The sequence below is a fragment of the Aedes aegypti genome, chromosome 2 (assembly GCF_002204515.2).
Source record: "Aedes aegypti strain LVP_AGWG chromosome 2, AaegL5.0 Primary Assembly, whole genome shotgun sequence".
Lineage (NCBI taxonomy): Eukaryota > Metazoa > Arthropoda > Insecta > Diptera > Culicidae > Aedes > Aedes aegypti.
Genome location: NC_035108.1, coordinates 110,472,769 through 110,492,105, shown reverse-complemented (window position 1 = coordinate 110,492,105; position 19,337 = coordinate 110,472,769). Strand labels below are relative to the sequence as shown.

Genomic DNA, 19,337 nt, shown 5'->3' with positions numbered 1-19,337 from the left:
AAACTAGTAATTGACACCAACAAGTCATGCTTACGTTTTAGAAACGCGGTGAAAACTTGATTTTTATCACTACTGTTGACATATTGCATCCATAATTGGTACACCTACCCTACTCGTTGTTTGAATTCAACTGAATCCCATCTGAACTTCATTAGAAACATATGGTACAAATTGGGACACCATGAAACGTGAACAGAAATGAAAAAAAGCATAGAAGCGCGAGCATCGTTATCAAGTAAGTTAAGGCGGTCGTTCTCTTGAGAACATGAATCTCTACATTCGGTTCAGTCAGTCGATCGTCAGCCGCGCGCGAGTGAACACATCCTGAACTGGAGATCGCTCCTCTGGGACTTCCTATAACAGATCATTCTCGATCCTCATATAGAATCTATAAAAAGAAACGTTGAGAATTATATATAATTATTATGGTAAAAAGTGGCTTTTGAAATTGCGGAACCTCCAAGCAGAGCGTTATCAGTGCTCGGGACAACGTATGCTTCCTAGTTTCAGTTCCAGTGATAGTGAATTGGGAGCGTGAATTTTACAAATAATTGGTTGTAATAACAAAGTTGTCGAAGAAAAAGTGTGCCATCCGTCTGTCTATCTATCTGGGAGGCAAGTGCAAGAAGCGTAAACTCTGCATATCAAAGGGAGCGTGCGCCGAATGCGATAAGAAGTGAAAACGGGAAACGGAGATAATTTTGGAACATCTCAGCAAGGAAGAAACATGCAGCAGCGAATCGTTCTCGGTGCATTCTGCTTACTCACTTTCTTTGGTAAGAAAGATATCGATGTGATTCAAAGATCTTTTTTTCGCAACCGATCATGTTGGATTATTTATTTAATGCATAACTAACATCCCAACGATGATGGAACTGTTTTTAGCGTATGTCGATATGTATGATTTTCGTAATTTTCTCCAGGAATTGATTCATCTATTTGCACAAAACAAACCTTCGCATATTATTTCAAAGATTTCTTCAGAAGTACATACAGTGATTCTTACTGACTTCCTGAGGAATCTCTCTAAGAGTTTCGTTTAAGATACTTTTAAGAATTTTTCTAAGGATAACCACAGAATTTAACTCAGAGATTCCATCAAAGATTTTCTCATGAGTTTTTTAAGAGAAAAAAAATTAAGTCCTCTTGGAATTTATCCGATGATTATACCCATCGCTTCCTCTAGGATTTCCTGCAAGATTCTCGTTAAAAATATCTTCTGGAATTCATGGATTTTCTACAAAATTTTCATTCAGCAATTTCTAAGATTTAAATCAAAAAATTTTCTGAAAATATTTATTTATTTATTTATTTATTTTCACTAAAATTTGGAAGAGGGAAAAACCCCTTTGAGTGATCACTTGAAGAGAACTTTCTCAAAAACGCACAAAACCTCTTCATCTTTTCTAAAACGTTATAACAAATATCTTATGAACTAAAGGCGCATTCGGCTTGAACCATAACAGAGCCAGGATCTTCATCTTTCGAAACGCTGGATCAGAAAAAGGGAAAGGGGAGTCCGTCTTGGTAAATGGCTCAAATTTCAATCCTTAAAAGAAAAACAAAGAAAATTACGGCAGTAAAAATCAAACACGATATGATATCTCATTTAAATAATTATATAATAATTTCATACAAGGATGAAATTTACTTCCAAGGATATCACGGACAGATGTAGGAGTTTGATATAAAGTTTCCAAATTCTCTGAGAATATTTTTATAAATTTGTCCATATTTTCCTAAATCTCCAATAGGATTTTTTCCACAAATTCTTTGAGATTCCAATGAAGTCTTCAAATACGATTTGTCAGGGAAATGTCAAAGATTTTTTGTCAGAAATTATTGAAGATTTTTTTGTGTTGGTGTTGCTTTTTAAGATTTAACTAGCAGTGATTCACTACGGCTGAACGTGCAATCGATGAACTTTCCGCGAAACAGTTCTATATACTATAAATAAAACGAGTGTTGCTCTTTTGATTGCCGGAATTAAAAAATAAATAAATTAAAAAACAGTTAGTCAAAGAATACTCTGGGTTTATCGCCAGCTTTTCAGGCGAATCCTAACCTTATACCCCTTTCAACCCCCACCTCCGTAGCACAGGGTGTCACTGAGTTAAAAGCCTTCGCGTGTCTATGTTCTAAATTGATAAAATTTATCATTTAATGATTTAGATGTTACGTTCGTTTGCTATGCAAGAGTCCTTGAGTGAAATGCTGGAGAGAGTCCTGGACAAACTTCTGGAGGAACTCATGAGGAACCCCAGGTCCAAAATATTGTTATTCCTGGAAGAATATTTAATATTTTTTCTCACATTTTGGAGGTATTTTTGAGCCATTCCTGGGAGTATACGTGGATGAATTGGTAAGTGTTCAGACAGACTGGACTGGACCAAGTGTTTTTTTGTTAATGATTTCATCAAAACGTTCTCTAACTATTCAGAATAGCGAAATATTTGCATTATTTGCTGCAGGAATGGAACTTATCTGTTTGATAGAGCATCTGTATCAAAATACCATCAGCAAAATCAGAAATAACGTGGTACTTGCCTAATCTTCACAGGGCCAAAATATCATCTAGTCCGGTCTGTCTGAACACTGACCAATTCTTGTAAGAATTCATATAATAATGTCAATTATTGACGTAGAATTTTTTGTAGAACTGCCTGGAAAAATCCCCAAACAAATTTCTTCAAAATTTCTGACATGAACTATTATGTATTTCTGAGTCCTGTACGAATTAGAGGAGTTTGCAAGCAGAAAAAGGAAAACAAGTGACTTTAGAGACCATTTCGGTCAACAGTGACCTTCCAGTGAAAATAGAGACTTTTTACGGACTTGCATTAAAATAGAGACCAAGTTTCTAAGGAGAGACGAAGTCTGTAAGAAGAGACCTTCTCCCAGCTCTGGATTTCGTATTTTTCCAGTGATTCCGTTTTGAATTCCAAAAGTAATTCCGCCATCGATTTCTCCACAGATTTTGTCCTCAATGATTCACAATGATTCTTCCAAAGATTTAATTCTGATGATGCTTCCAGTTACGTCCTCAGGGATTTTTCTAGGATTTCTCCTAAGGATTTCTTCGGAAATTTCCCTAATGCTTCAGATGTTTCCATAAGAATTCCACTAGGGAAAGTGTACCAGTTATGGCCATAGTGGTTCCCTATGTGAAATTATGATAACTTTCACATTTTAAATCTTTTTGAATGTTTTGACACAAGATATATCTTAAATCTAACTACTACAACAACAACAAAATTTCAAAAATTGAAGACATTAAAGTACTCAGGTATGGTGAAATACGGAACCGCTCTTTCCACAACTGTTCCACCTACCCTATAACATATCTCAAGGATTGATCAGCAGTGATGGAAAGTGACGAACATTTCTTCTGAACTGGAACCAAAACAAAACCAAACGCTCCCGAGCGTCAGAGCGCTGGTTTACTCGCATCTGTCGGCTCCCGAGTAAAACACGCTAAAAGTGATTCGCGAACCTGTTCGGAGCTGTCATATCGTGCTTTTGAGAAAAATGCAGCTTCCCCTCCGAGATTTATGGTTTTCAAGGGCTTTTGACTACAAACTAGTAGTTTGCTGTCGATATGATGGTTATACAATTAATTTGTCTGTCAAAACCATAATAAATCACACCTTGCTCGGTTACTCGCGAGTAAACGCTCCCGAGCTTCTTTTGACATGTTCTCCTGAGCAGACGGGTGCGGACTTACTCACACCTAGCCAGTTCCCGAGTCTGTGATGCTTGGTATGCGTTGGTATACAATCGTGAGCTGCTTCGTGATGCGAACTTTTCCAGCACTGTTGATCAATAAAATACTTAATTCAAAATTGTGTTGAATCTGAAAAATATGATAAATAATTTTAACTACTGAAAAAGTTCTCGAGGAATAATTAAAACACAACTGAATTTCCGGAGGTACAGTTAAACCTCCATGAGTCGATGTTCCATTACTCGATATCGACTCATGGAACCATACAAAATTCCAAAAATCATGGTTATTAAGATGGTCCTTCCAAACAGCTCAGCATAGAATATCTGTTCCATTACTCGATATTTCCATATCGACTCATGGAGGTTTTTAATATCGACTCATGGAGGTTTGTCTGTACATATATCTGGAAGAATCCTTTCAATAAAGCCTGGAGGAAAATATAGGCCAGGTTTAATGCTTGACCAACAAATCAATATGAAAGTATGATCTAATAGATGACGAAGAATATAAAAAAAAACAAAAAAGTCGGCAACCAGCATTGAACTTTCGACCTTCATATCCATAGACAGAGACGCTAATGGTTCCATGAGTGGATATCGAATAAAGGAACATCGACTCATAAAGGTTTGCATTTGCATATGTGTATATTATGTGACAGGTACAATGATACTCCATGCTCTGAGAATTTCAGAAAATTTCCAACCCGAAAAGATCTTAGACCAGTACTATTCAAACCCACGACCCTCAGCGTGGGTCCCCCTTGGGGCCCAGATAGCCGTAGCGGTAAACGCGCAGCTATTCAGCAAGACCAAGCTGAGGGTCGTGGGTTCGAATCCCACCGGTCGATGATCTTTTTGGATTGGAAATTTTCTCGACTTCCCTGGGCATAGAGTATCTTCGTACCTGCCACACGATATACGCATGCAAAAATGGTCATTGGCACAGCAAGCTCTCAGTTAATAACTGTGGAAGTGCTCATAAGAACACTAAGCTGAGAAGCAGGCTCTGTCCCAGTGGGGACGTAATGCCAGAAAGAAGAAGAACCCTCAGCGTCAATCGCTGGAGGTTTGACCAATACCAATACCTCTTGTAGTACTAAGAGACCTACTGGACAAACATTTCAAAAGGGCACATCGACATTGGTAAACATTGACTTTGCAAGACGCTGTTGAGACAATTCAACTCGAGCACTCTCACAAATATCACTATCGGGAAGAGCTACACGGAAAAAACAGTTTACCTAATTTTTGAGTTGACTTTACCCAAAAATAAGTATATCGATTATTCTCTCAACCCAAAATCTCTCGGTATTCTCTCTCTTCCCCACCAATGTTGTCATAAACAGAGAGAGAGCTGCACCTACCTAATGAGGGTAGTTTGGCCCAATAAGCCAAATTTGGGTAAATGCATTATTCTCAAGCTTGAATTGAATGAACTCAATTTTGCGTTTAAATAAACCAAATTAAAGTATTTTTTTCTTATGGCTTCAAAGGCAAAGTACCTAATGGAGGCCTTCGAAATTTAGCCAAATTTGGGTTATTGGGCTCAACTACGGTTTTGCGTTGAAACAACTCAGATTTGAGTAGATCCGCGTTGCCGTGTAACACCAAACTTTCTGATAGTGGTGTTGGTTTGCGTAGGGGGGCTAAAAAGGGCTAAACAGCGACGTTTCTGAAAAAAAGGGGCCTTTTCAAATGTTTGTCCAGTAATGTAGTACTGGTTGGACTCGATTATCCGGAAATTTTTTTTTTCACTTCCGATAATCGAATCACGGAAATAAAATCAAATTTTAAATGGAAAAACATTGGTTTTGTTATTTTATTTGTATTATGCAGTGGTGTAGGCATAAATTATTTATAGGGGAAAAGGGGTACCGTAAATTCGGGTGAAATTGATCAGTAGGGTGAAATTGATCACTGTGTCACACGATTTTATTTCCCTCTAATAGAGCACAGAAATCAATGCAACCTATATAAATGAACGTTGTTTGTCTTAACTATTGTCGAATTGCATGTATTGAAGCCTTTTTGTGTTAAGGAATGTTTATTTCTATGAAAATAATAGTAAATTACATATTCGTGTTCTGTGTGGTATTGGCAGACATCAATGAACTTATAGTTTAAAACAAGGATTTGGACATGGTGTCAACCTGAAAATTTGTGAGGATGCTTGAAATATATCCCCAAAACGAATTGTATCATCAAAATTCGTACCAATTTGTCCTTTTTTTGGTAATAATTGATTTTTTATAGATTTCAGAAGATTCCTTCGGAAATTGACTACATTTAGGCGTTTTCTGCGGTATTGTTGAAAATTAATTGCTTATTATTTCCATAAATTTTGCATTGTTGTGAATTTGGCAAGCATAATTGGATTCAGGAGGCCCAAATTGAATAAGAATAGTTGTTTTCAAAGCTAACAATAATTGTTTTGACAGGTGATCAATTTCACCCCGAAATGGAATTCCTTGATTTTTTATTTTAGAGACGATTTTCAGCACTAAAATCACAACTGTATGAAAATTTGAGTATATAAACCCATGAGGCTCACCATCGTACTTGTTTTCCTGCATTAAGTTATTTGGAATTGGCAACGTAATAGAAATCAGACATGGAAAACAGTGAAAAGTGATCAATTTCACCCGAAATTACGGTAGTTGGAATAAAAATAATCTAGCATAGTTCAAACTTAACCTACAATACCAGCTGTGTCAACTTATTATTTTTGTTATTGTTTATGGAATGTAAAGAACATCAAATGAACATTGATTTGTAATTTTCCATTAGTTTAGCGCAAGCACAAGCGTCCAACCTTATGGCAATCACTCAAGCAGAATCACTAGCACTGCATTAGAGATGGAAGCAGGTGTGCCAAGGCGCTTACGTAATTATCGTGGTATTGCCATTATCTCTTGTATTCCAAAACTTTTCGAGTCAATTGTCAACGAAAAACTATTTCTTCAAATCAAAAATAGAATTACTGACACACAACATGGCTTCTTTAAAGGCCGCTCGACCTCAACAAACTTACTTCAATTTGTTGACTATTCGTTGAATGCAATGGACAATGGAAACCACGTAGAAGCTCTTTATACGGACTTTAGCAAGGCATTTGATCGCATAGACATACCAATGCTACTTTTCAAACTAAAAAAAATGGAATCGAGCCAAGACTGCTGAAATGGCTTGAATCGTATTTAGCTGACCGCCAACAAATAATAAAATTCGAAGGAAACAAATCAAAACCAATTCAAGTCACTTCGGGTGTCCCTCAAGGCTCTCATTTGGGACCTCTTCTTTTTATTATGTATGTAAACGACATTTCCTTCATTTTCAATAAACTCAAAGTGTTAATTTATGCCGATGACATGAAGCTCTACCTGGAAATAAGAAATGAAGAAGACATCAATGTATTCCGCAATGAAATAGAAAAAAATCTACATATGGTGCAAAAAAAGCCTATTAGAACTGAATGTAAAAAAATGAAACCTAATATCATTTAGCAGAAAAAGAACAACACCACGCATTTCAATTTCATTAGGAAATCAAAATGTGGAAAAATGTGAAAGAGTAAGGGACTTAGGAGTAATCTTAGACACTAAGCTTTCTTTCGTAGACCACTACAATACAATAATTCACAGGGCTAATAACATGCTAGGGTTCATAAAACGCTTCTGCTACAACTTTCATGACCCATACACAATTAAAACTCTATATATTGCATATGTAAGATCAATCATGGAATACTGCAGCATTGTATGGTCTCCTTTCTCAATGACACACGAAGAAAGATTAGAATCTGTACAAAAACAATTTCTACTATATGCTCTTCGTAAATTAGGTTGGACATCATTTCCACTTCCACCCTACAAAGCACGCTACATGCTTATTGACATACAAACGTTGAAAGAGCGGCGTGAAATCGCAAGAGTTTCATTTGTAAATGATATCGTTTCGCAACGTATTGATTCTACAGAAATCTTATCAAAATTAAATTTCTACGCTCCTTCTAGGCAACTACGAAATCGTAACTTATTCTTGACAAATCATCATCGAACAAATTATGCCAAAAACGGGCCCCTAAATCAAATGATGGCCGTTTACAATCAACATTGCGAAACTATTGACTTTACCATGTCTCGGCAAAATCTAAAAACATACTTCAAATCCATTAGAAATCGCAACACATAACATAAAACAAAATGAAATTAACATTACTTACACTACACTTTCTTTTTCAATATTTTTTATAAATTTCATAATTTTAGTATTAAGAAATAAAACAAAAATATGTATATGTAAAATGTACTAGTCTACGTCGGTTGACGAAAAATAAATAAAATAAATAAATAAATAAATAATACAAATCTTTCTGATAGTGGTTTTAGTTTGCGTGGGCGGGCTAAAAAGGGCTCAACAGCAACGTTTCTGAAAAAAAAGCACAAGACCTCTTAGACCATTCTCAAATGTCTGTCCAGATACATTTCATGATCCTTGCCAAAATTCTAATGGCGGATTCCTGTTCTTGTTATTTTTCATTAATACTAATGAAAATGCTTTGATAAATTCTTGAAAAAAATAACCAAATATAGTGAGGGAGCAAAAATCACTCCATACAAAATTTACGCGTTTTGTATGGAGTGGACGGACTTAGGTGTACGGATTTCGATCTCTCACGGTACCTAATATCTGGGAAAATCCTTCTTTATTTCAAAAAAAAAAATTCCAGATGATTCTTAATATATTGGAAGGGCCATTTTCAAAAAATCTTCGTAGACTTGCCTACATGATTCGTATATTATTTTTTTCGCAATTTATATTGAATTGATCATGACTTGCGAATTGCTGGCGACATGGCGTTGGTATACACACTTAAATTATTTCACCGGCCTCAGTAGAACGTTTCGCCGAGAACCCAACAGCTGAGAATTCGGTAATTTTCAATGCCGAATCTCGGTACTTACTTTACCGAGATTTCGGCAAACCAAATGTTGTGCCGAGATCTCGGCGAACGTTACTGAAATTCGGTAAACGTTTACCGAGATCTCGGTAAAAATATTACCGAGAATCGTCAAATTATTACCGAGATATCAGCAGTTGGGTTCTCGGCGATTTCGTTTAAGTGTGTACGTTAAATAGTCTAACAACCATTTCTAAGGGTTTATTCACAAATTTCATAACGCTAAAAATGGTTATTTTTGACACCCACCCACCCCCTAGTAACGCTTTTTGTATGAACATTTTACAAATTTTGTATGAGCCGTAACAACACGAGGACACCCACCCACCCCCTTCAGCGTTATGAAATTTGTGAATGGGCCCTAAGCAGAAGGTCAAGTAACCAAGCTCTAAAGCTTGCATATATTCCTTAGCAAATATCTAATATAAGACGAACAAGATTTTTCTAGGAATATTCCTAGATGTTCGATGGGGTTCTAGACGGAATCTATCTTAGACAATGGCATATCTAGCAAAATCCATATCAAAGATAGGGGAATTTTGAATAGGATCTTTACTGGATTTCGAGGTTAATGTTTATCAAATTCCTTTTCAAGACTTTGGCAAATGTTTTGTTGAAGTCTTGAAGAACTGCTGGGCAAATCTTCAATAAGTTTTTTCGTGAAACCTTCTTCTTAAGGCGAAGTAGGCCGTCATTGACATTTGTACGCGTCGTTGATGATTGTTGCTAATTCATCTCACGATTTCGAATCAAAGAAAATCAGTTAGTTTTGCACTGACACAGCTGAAAAAGTATCAGCATACTTTATGCATGTAAGCGCATACAGTGATACTTTTTCAATTCAATATAAACTATCAAGACTCCCAAGTAACAATTTTAGTTTTACGAATTACTTCCAGGGTGCTATGAATAAACGCCCATAAAACCATGGTCAAGGCACTGTTGTCTTCATCGCATCCCCCAAAACTCCTTGTAGATTAGAACATGACTAGTTGGCCCACTCTGAAAGAGGCTATGAAGTGAATAATTATGTCACACGAATAAAGCAAAATAGCATTTATGGTAGCTAATTTGAGGCCACCTGTTCTAGATGAATGTCGCTTCATCTTGAAAATGATTTTATCATAACGTCGATCTAGCCGGATTTATTCCAAAGTAAACAAAACAAAATAAGATTGAGAACACGGCTGTGATAGTTTATTTCGTAGTGCTTTTTATTTTAAGTGATTTATGTTGTGGCTGGCTTGCACACCCCTAGAGCATTTGAATACTTCAGTTCACACAACGATCGATAGAGATGATGTGCTCTAAAGCGAATGAGAAATAAATAGACCTCAGTCTACTCAGAACATCTAAACGTATCAGTTCAGCCTTTATCCTTTCTCAACCATCACAACCATCCATATAATTACGATTTTACTTTGAATTTCTACCTTGCTTTCTTCTCGGTCATACTTATTCCTTGGAAACGTTCATAATACATAAAAATTTATTTGAACATAGTGCCCACATATTTAGTGCCGAGTGAGATTTACTGTGAAATGTGATGAGATAGAAGTAAATTTGCCCGTGCCCCCCTGAAAGTGGCATATTTGTAGTTATTTAGCATTTGCTAAAATAAACCCCCAGTTGAAGAATTGAACATTTCTTGGTTTGATTTGGCAGTAATTGTGTTTTAAATTATATTCAATCAGTTTAATCATCACACCATAGCTTCTAATGAGCGAATTCATGGAGATAATATGGTTTGAAAAAATGAAATTGTGGTAACCGCAGTGAAATTAATATGGCGGAACCATAATTGATTGGTTGCCATCGACAAATGTTGTTTTGTCATTATGAATACACAAATAAGGGCACACTGTTATGCTTTGGAATTTGTGGATGTAAAATTGTCTCAACAAATGCTGATTGGAGATTATTCAGCTTTTTTTCGCTTTTTATGGTGGCCAAGCAGCATTCAACAAAATTTGCAGTTTGGGTATGCTATTATGAAGAATGAAACCAAGAAAACAATGAAAACGGACATTACTTTGTCGTTTTTCTGTCAGGAATAAGTGTTCACAATGCATCGCAATGCATTCGCAATGCAGATGCAGATGCAGAAGAGCCCAAATACTGATTTAAGAGGTGTAAATAAGGTAAGTTATCAAGATTCAAGTGCAAGTCAGTCAGTTTTAAAGCAGCTTTTATGACAACAAGGTGTATTATATCAATCTTTTGTCATAGCCGTCACAAATAAGTGTCATTCAGTCGCCACTAGCAGTTTAAATGAGGTATTATATGCTGCAATAAAGCTGGTTTTGAAGTCAGTAATTTTTAACTTTATGGTTTGTCTCTAAAAGGTTTTGAAAACAACTAAGAGCTTACTTACACAATATCATCTTCTAGCAACGTTAAATGTCACCACTAGCTATCATAGCATTCACGTAACTGTCATAAAACATTAATAAATCCACAAGAATGCCAAATTGCTGTGGAAATGTCAGCTGAGTTCTATCACTTCGAAATGCAAGCTGAAAAGAACTTAATATACAGCCATTCCATGAAAAACCGATCTAGTGGGTCACCGAATTCCGCGAAAATTTGCTATTTTATTCCTTATCCGAAATAAGGATACACATGTTTTTGGATTTTTTGATTACACGCAGAGAAATAACAGCTCTTCAAAATAATAAATATTATTTTTGTTTTCAATAAACCTTTTCAATTTGTTGCTATTAAAAAATGCGTTGAAACAACAATATTTTTTTATCAGGATAAAACACAAATATTGTTGAAGCAATCCGCAAGCAAAAAATATGTTGGAACAACAATAGAAGAATATTACATCAAATGAAAGTTTTATTTGTGTCAATTTCTTTCATTGTTGATTCAATTAGTCATGCGTATAACATATAAACTGCCCAAGTAACCACTAGCCCGCTAATTCGCCTTTTTGGTCTTATAGGGCTATTATGCGGCTAATATAGAGCATGTTAGCTCTGTAATAGCACTATATTAGCACAGAGGGCGAATTAAAGTGCTATTTGGTTACTTGGGTGGCCCGCCATTTTGGTTTTGATTGGAAACGACGAGAATGTAGATATTTCTAGTGCGTTAAATTAGACCAAAGTGCAAGACGTGCAGTTCAGGTCATCGATTTCGGTACCTCCTTCCCAGATCTAAGCTTCTTCTTCTTTCTGGCATTACGTCCCAACTGGGACAAAGCCTGCTTCTCAGATTAGTATTCTTATGAGCACTTCCACAGTTATTAACTGAGAGCTTTCTTTGCCGATTGACCATTTTTGCATGTGTATATCGTGTGGCAGGTACGAAGATACTCTATGTCCTGGGAATCGAGGAAATTTCCTTTACGAAAAGATCCTCGACCAGCGGGTTTCGAACTCACGATCCTCAGCATGGTCATGTTGAATAGCTGCGCGTTAACCGCAACGGCTATCTGGGCCCCAGATCTAAGCTTTTTATGGTAAATTTGCCAATTCTTTCTAATTTTTTGTTTTCACTAAAGAATTTTCCATTATTGCAGTCAACTACAACACGAGCTGATGATTTTATCCTTTTGCTTTATCGCGGAGCGGATAAAGCTCATCCTCCAGTCAAACGGATTGTGGAGCAAGTTTCATATAACTTACGTAAAATGAAAATAAAGTAGGCTTTTAAATCCGATTATCGTAATTAATTCCATAAAAAGAAACAAAAACGAGGTTTCTAGCGGCTGGGACGGGACCAACAAAAAGAAGTTTTTAACTCAAACATTCATATTCGTTTCAAAAACGATAGGTTTTATTTTAATGCAAAAAAATGTTGTTTCAAAAGAAAAAAAAAGTTGAATAAAAAATTAGTTTTGTTGCGCCACAATAAACCCAGCTGTGAAATTCAACAATAAATATTTTTAAACCAAATTACTAATTGTTATTGAAACAATAAAGAGCGATTATCAGCCGGCAGATAATACATATATATATATATATATATATATATATATATATATATATATATATATATATATATATATATATATATATATATATATATATATATATATATATATATATATTGTTGTAATGATATAGAATATATTTTATTTTAAAATTATTTTCTCTGCGTGTAGAGTGACCATTTCCGAAATAGGGTAACCAGAAGAATCGCGATTTTGCAAAATTTTTATTTTTTTTTAATATTATAATTTTTGAATCGCTTGAACGATTTTCAATTTTCTTGGACGGAATGAAAGCTAAAAATTTTGCCTTTTCAAGAAAAATATAAAATTTCACAAAAAATTGTTTTTTTTTTTACATGAAAAAAAATAAAAAATTTCCGTTTTTTTGTGTTTTTAAGTCTTTGGGACAAAAAGGGCTATTGCTGTTCTAATTTTTCTTGAAAGTTCAGAAAATTTTACGTTTACTGTCAAATTTTCAGCGATGTATGTTTTTTAGTTTTTGAGATATATTGTTTTGAAAATAAAAAAAGCAGTTATTTTTTATCGGCACACACTGTAGGTGTCAGCGACTACACCCAATACTGGTAAATTAAAAATATTGTATTGTCGCGCCGCTACCAAACCGGATCGCGCCAGTGAAACTCGCGACGCGCGTAAACTCGCCGCATTTTGAAATCAGTTTTCAAGTGTGGTGCTGCAGCGTTACGATGTTTATGAACAAAGGGCACTATTCAAATATTGGTCGCGACGCTTGGAGATTCAGAAAACATAAATTGTCCTCATTTCTGCCGATCCATAATATAGTATAATACAATATTATTTCGAATTTCTGCAAAAAAAATAAAAATAAAATCGCCGGAAAAATACTCCGGATAATCGAGTTCAAAATTTCGGATAATCGAGTCAAACATGTACTAGAAGTAGTAACCATTCTGAGCCCGACTACTATGTCTTTTTTTCGTCCTTGGTTTGACCGTAGAGTAAAGTGTGGCAAATGTTTCTTTTTAAGATTTCTATCTCAATTCAAAACAAATGTAATGAATGTCATAGTGGTTCGAATGCTATTCAAATAAAAGATTTTCACTCCAAATGTCACAGAAATCGTTCAAGATTTGGACAAGTTATAACTATTTATTGTTTTTGGATGTGAAAATTGTAATTTTCGGTCGAACTTTCATTACTTGAAACAAAGTAAAAATAAAATCTTGTTCATTTTATTCTTTAAGGGCGGGTCTAGGCCTATCATGAGGATGCTTTGAGGTGTATTAGTTTTGCATAAATGTTTGGGAACCATTGTTGGCCAACAATGGGACAAAAGTTCGTTCGAATCATCAGGGTAAAAGTTTTAGCCGTATATCATCTCATTGCAAATTGCCTAAAATTCACATTAGGTATATTCTTAAATTTAGCAAAATTTGTCTGATCGTGCCAAAAAAAATCACCAAAATTTTACGTTTTTCCTTAGTTTTGTGGAAATTTAGTGTGTTTTTTCAACAAACATAAGTTTATGGCTTTTTATACATGCTATAGAAGTATCGATATTTTGTGTTTCAGCCAGCGAACTTTTGTCCCACACAAGATTCGCACTCTTGCACCGGTGAGGCAAAAGTTTGTTTAAGATAATTAATGTTAAAACTGTTATAACTAAAAATAAGTAAATATTTTGACATAAATTTGTTCAGCAAAACTGTAGCCAACATGTTGAACTGTGTGGTATTTATTTCTTTTCAATTTTTATAGTTTTTTTTGTTTTAATCTGGATTATTCCATTTGACTGCCTCATTTACTCTAATTGCTAACTTTCAGTAATACTTTAATGGAATACTCAACAATAAATTCAGATTCAAACATATATAATTGGGTCCTAAAATGTTTAATGAATTCTTGATTTCATTTAATAATACGAAAGAGCATGTTATTGCAACTACTTTAGCAAGTTTTCCAGCTCAAATAACGGCTATAAAATTTTTAAACTTCAAATATGAACCTTGACACTTGTGATCATGTTTGACATTCACTTTTTCGACAAAAATTCCACAGGGCTTATAGTTTTAACACTGAGGTTGTTCCTATCTGACATTTCGGAAGGGATACGGAAAACAAAATATACCCAAAATTTGAGTTTAAACCAAGGGGTGTGACAAAATCTCAAAAATCATAAAAAAAAAGTTTTTTTGTACGTAAACCAATGAAAATCATTTAAAAATTGAGTAAACATATGTTTCTGCCCTAAACTTAAGCGTTTGATACTTAAATTGGGACAGGGCTTTAGGACCCTATTCTCCTACAACTTATTGAATATTCGTATGGAAAACGAGTTTGTTAACTTGCCAGTCCATTTTTTCAGTGCTTCTTTTACAGATGGGACTGACTTGCTATTCACGGCAGCGTAGTCTATGAAAATTTCATCGATGTTACTTCTGTTTATCTACATATAGATGGTCTCCTCAGTGTTAAGAAGCTTTTTCCCATATCAATATTCAAATTCAAATATTTAGGGCACTAAACACAATACCATGAAGAACAGAAACACAGTTCAGGGAAAATCCTAGTAAAATATACAAATTTAATAAGTATTAAAAATTAAGCGTTATAAAATGCATAGTTACTCTACGATAATGATTCCTGGAATTCAACCATGTGCTCTTATATTCATCCTTCTAATTTTTGACGATTGATGCGCAATTTGTTTGTTTTTGTATTTATGTTAGACTGAAATATGCATGATAACAATAAAGGGCTGAATTAAACGGCACAGTAATCACTTATTTTCAAATAGCAGAAATAACGGAGCGTGATAGCACAAAGGAACAGTTGCCCTATCTAAATACATTTATTGTTTGTTCTATTTCGAAATAAACTGGAAATTAACTGAACTAAATTTTCCATCCATCCAAACCAGGGCTCATCTACTTAAGCCGAGCATGCGAACTTGACCAAACGCAACACGGTTGCCGGATAGACAACGGTCAGTGCTCCTGCGCCTACGGATGCAAATCGGAGTTCCGGTACGCTACCCGCAAGGAATGTCAAGATGCTTTGAAGGTATTGTTGCAAAACTTTGGCTGATTGACATTATATTCAACTGAAATTACGTTCCGTTCACAGGGTCGATCGAACGATATTTGTAGCAGGCAACCCTGCCAAAATGGAGGATCTTGTACCCAGGTCAGCACCATGCCACAGTACAAATGCCGCTGTGAGGGAACCGGATACTGGGGCAATCGTTGCCAGCGATGTAAGTATAATGCTGTGCTAGTGGAATTATCACAGACAATCAGACGTAACACGTACATACAACGATTATTTTTGAAATCCATCACCTACGTTACAAAATCATTATCTGGTCGCCATGCTGCACGTGTTCGTTTCGTGAGTGTTACGTCTTCTTGTCTGTGGAATTATTAATCATCTACTAACATTTAAAACCAGTTTTGCAATTTATGAAAAATATAGAGTATTAAACCTTTGAAAACTCAAAAAAGAAAATAAGAATTAGAGAAGGTATGACTATTCTACAATAAATCATAATAAAAAAAACATGAATCGAATTATTGAATCATTATTCTTTTTCTATTTTAATAGTGTGTCCCAAGCCTGAGCAAGTTACCGCCGGTGCTAAGTTCCCGCATGAATGTGTAGTGATCTAAGACCAAGGTTCACCGAGCATTCACCCCATTGGCCGCCACAATCTCGACAACAGAAAAAAGAAGAAATCTCACCTGTAACAGTGTACAAAACCAAACAGTAAATTTGTGTAATTTTCTGTTTTCGAGTGCTTCTACTTTCCAAACAAATCTGATTCAAGCTAACCAACGCTAACAGCTGGGTCCATGATGAGCCATGAACCGAACCGGAGGTTCGAAACCGCTTCTCGGTAGTTCGTAGAAACAAAACGTATGAGGACTGCTGATAAGCGAGCCTTTTATCAATCCCTTCTCTAACATACGTACATAAGTCAGACGCGTACAACTCATAATACATATTATATTGCAACAGTTTAAACATTGTTTTTTTTTCTCCTCTACAACTAATCAGCTGTAAGGCTTAAGATAGTGAACGTACTTTAAGTGTATTGAAATGTAGACAGGGAAGCAGAGAAAAATGTAAATAAAAGCATGTCATAATTATTGTCCAGGCTATTTTCATTTCTTGATGACCTTTCCACTACTCGGAGAAATTGCAGCATTTATAATGTACATTTGTCTATTTTTGTCACGATTATTCTGCTGAGACTGCAAATTAACCGTAACAATTTGATTTAATTCCTTCCAGTAGTTTTTATACGTGAACTGCATTCAATTTCGATACTCTTTAAGCTCGTTAGATGAAGTAACATTTAAAGAATCAATCACCATCTTTCAATCTCTCTCACTTTCTTTCACATTTTTGACTATTATTATCATCTGTCTCAATTTTTATCTTTCCCATTCTCTATCCCTATACCTCTGTCAATCTCTTTGTCTGTTTCTACATATCTTTTTTTTTATTTCTACTTTTATTTGATTGTATTTTTTCTTTCAATCACTTTCTCTCGATTCATCTCTCACTCCTTAGTTTTTACAGCTCTCATTTCCTATTTCATTCTAACAATTCTCACCTATCAGCATGTTCCATTCCCTTCCTATCTATTCCTAACAATTTTCATCTTCCATTCAACTGTATCTTATCTCGTTCGTCTATCATGCGTAGGAGACCGGCGAAAAAGGAAGCTAAACTATTCCATCAGCCGACCAGGGCTGGTAGCAAGAATTGGTACCGAAAAAAGTTATTTTAGTGATCCAATTTAAGAAATAAGTGACTAAAAAGTGACTTTCTATTCTCGAAAAAGTGACTAAAAGTGACTTGAAAAGCAAGCCGTAATCAATTTTATTTCAATTCTAGCATACTGTTTTACGATCAATATCAATTATGATAGGGAATATTCCATGTGATCTTCTGCAGGTAGTAGGTCTAGTTGAGTACCATGTTTAGATATTTTTATTGTGCTTCCAAATTTACAAGATATCGCCTAGAATTTTTTCAAACAGGATAGTTTATATTTACGTAAATAATCTTTTTAAGTAGTTTTTCAATATTTTCAAAGTTTTGTGTCTTTTATATTACCAAAGTATTTTATATTGTAAATTTTATTAAGAATTTGGAACATTTGCAAAATTAAAATTTTTGTCATTTCACATTTCCATTTAAACTCCAAATAAGGTCAATATTTTTATACATTAATCGATATTTGAAATAAAAAATGATGACAGAAGATCAAAGACTTCCTCTTGAAATTACGACAAGTAACTTTTCGTTTTGCCGTAAATTTCTTAATACTCCGAAGATCTCTTCAGGAGTTTGTTTTGTGATTTTTACGAACTTTTTATGTAATTTTTCTTAGAATCGTTTATATACCTTTATGTATTCTATCTGTTTTTCTTTTAAAGTAAAAACACGAACAAAAAAACTAAAACTTAAAAAAAATTCAAATTTTTTGTGAAAAATTTTGAAAAATCCACGAAGAATTTCTTAAACAAATCTTAGTGTGATTTCTGATGAAACTTGTGTGAGTTATAATGATGAATATCTACGAGGATCACTGGATCTCTCGAATTCTTGATGACTATATTTCTTGATAAATTGCTATGATAATAAAAGCATATTAATCCATCAGTTTCTAGAGCCTCTAGAATGTTGCACCAGAATTCATTGCAAGCAGATTAACCATCTATTTCCGACGACTTTAATCGACAGTTGCTCTATGAAAAAGCGTTTTTATAAAAAGTGATTCAAAAAACAATATTTTAAAGGGTCTATTTTTTTCAAAATCAGTTTAAAATTTGTTGGTTGTTTTACAATAGTAAACTGATTGCTTACCAATAGTTTTACTATTCAAAAAGTTAGTTGACTTTTAAATTAATCTATCATAATCTACTGTTAACTCTCCCTTACTCGATATTTCCTATCTCGATATCGAGTTAGAGAAGCACAGTAAAAGTTGGTTTTCATGGCTACTGCGATGGTCCCTCGGATCGCATTTGCACTGGTTTTGTGTTCCATAATTCGATACCCTTCTTACTCGATGGCCCCTTTAATATCGAGTTATGGAGAGTTGACTGTAGAAATTAATGCATAGTATTCCTCTGGTTCGGTTTGCCTCAAGTTCGTCAAAAATAATTGAGCTCTGGAGCTACTATGGGAAAGAGAGGGTTATGGCAAAAGAGTGACTTTAGATACCATATTGATTATAATGTCTTAAACTTAAGGTTAAGGTCTTTAAACTAAAAATAAACACTTTTTAGAGATATGCATTGAAATAGTATCCAAGCCTTTATGCTCATGAAAGATACCCAACTAGAACTGGGAATCGTATTCGCCTTTCCCATTTTAGCAATCCTAAGTCCTACTTCCTTATTTAAACAAGTTATTCGGATATTAAAAATAACTTAAAGTGCATTGACTGAATACCTCAAGTTGTAACAGCGGCGCAGCCGATATTTTTTTTATTGATGAAATATTGTGTTACAAAAAGGACATATTCTGCCATCAGTGTTGACCAGACTCATTTCCCCGAAATTCGAATTGTGAAGCCATGAACTGTTATAACTGTGCGTTGTATTCCTGAGATGGAGAGGAAGGTGGTTGGTTCGAGGTTTTTTTTTCCTGTGTATATCCGAGATCCTCTGATAATTCCAGGTTTTTTCCAGGTTGATAAAAATTCCCTGA

At 34.9% G+C, this 19,337-nt stretch overlaps 1 protein-coding gene across 1 annotated transcript; it reads left to right on the top strand.

The window, feature by feature from the left end:
• Nucleotides 1-265: 265 nt before the first annotated feature.
• LOC5565410 (neurogenic locus notch homolog protein 2) lies at nucleotides 266-16,761 on the top strand. Its single transcript, XM_001649708.2, has 4 exons — nucleotides 266-776; nucleotides 15,532-15,674; nucleotides 15,738-15,867; nucleotides 16,215-16,761. Exons 1-4 carry the CDS (start codon nucleotides 728-730, stop codon nucleotides 16,277-16,279), a joined length of 387 nt encoding a protein of 128 aa, XP_001649758.1. The 5' UTR covers nucleotides 266-727; the 3' UTR covers nucleotides 16,280-16,761.
• Nucleotides 16,762-19,337: the final 2,576 nt, after the last annotated feature.

Coding starts and splice junctions, on each gene's coding strand:
- LOC5565410 (XM_001649708.2), top strand. CDS start 728: ATGCAGCAGCGAATCGTTCTCGGTGCATTCTGCTTACTCACTTTCTTT. Junction 777..15,531: donor CTGCTTACTCACTTTCTTTG/GTAAGAAAGATA, acceptor CATCCAAACCAG/GGCTCATCTACTTAAGCCGA. Junction 15,868..16,214: donor GGGCAATCGTTGCCAGCGAT/GTAAGTATAATG, acceptor CTATTTTAATAG/TGTGTCCCAAGCCTGAGCAA.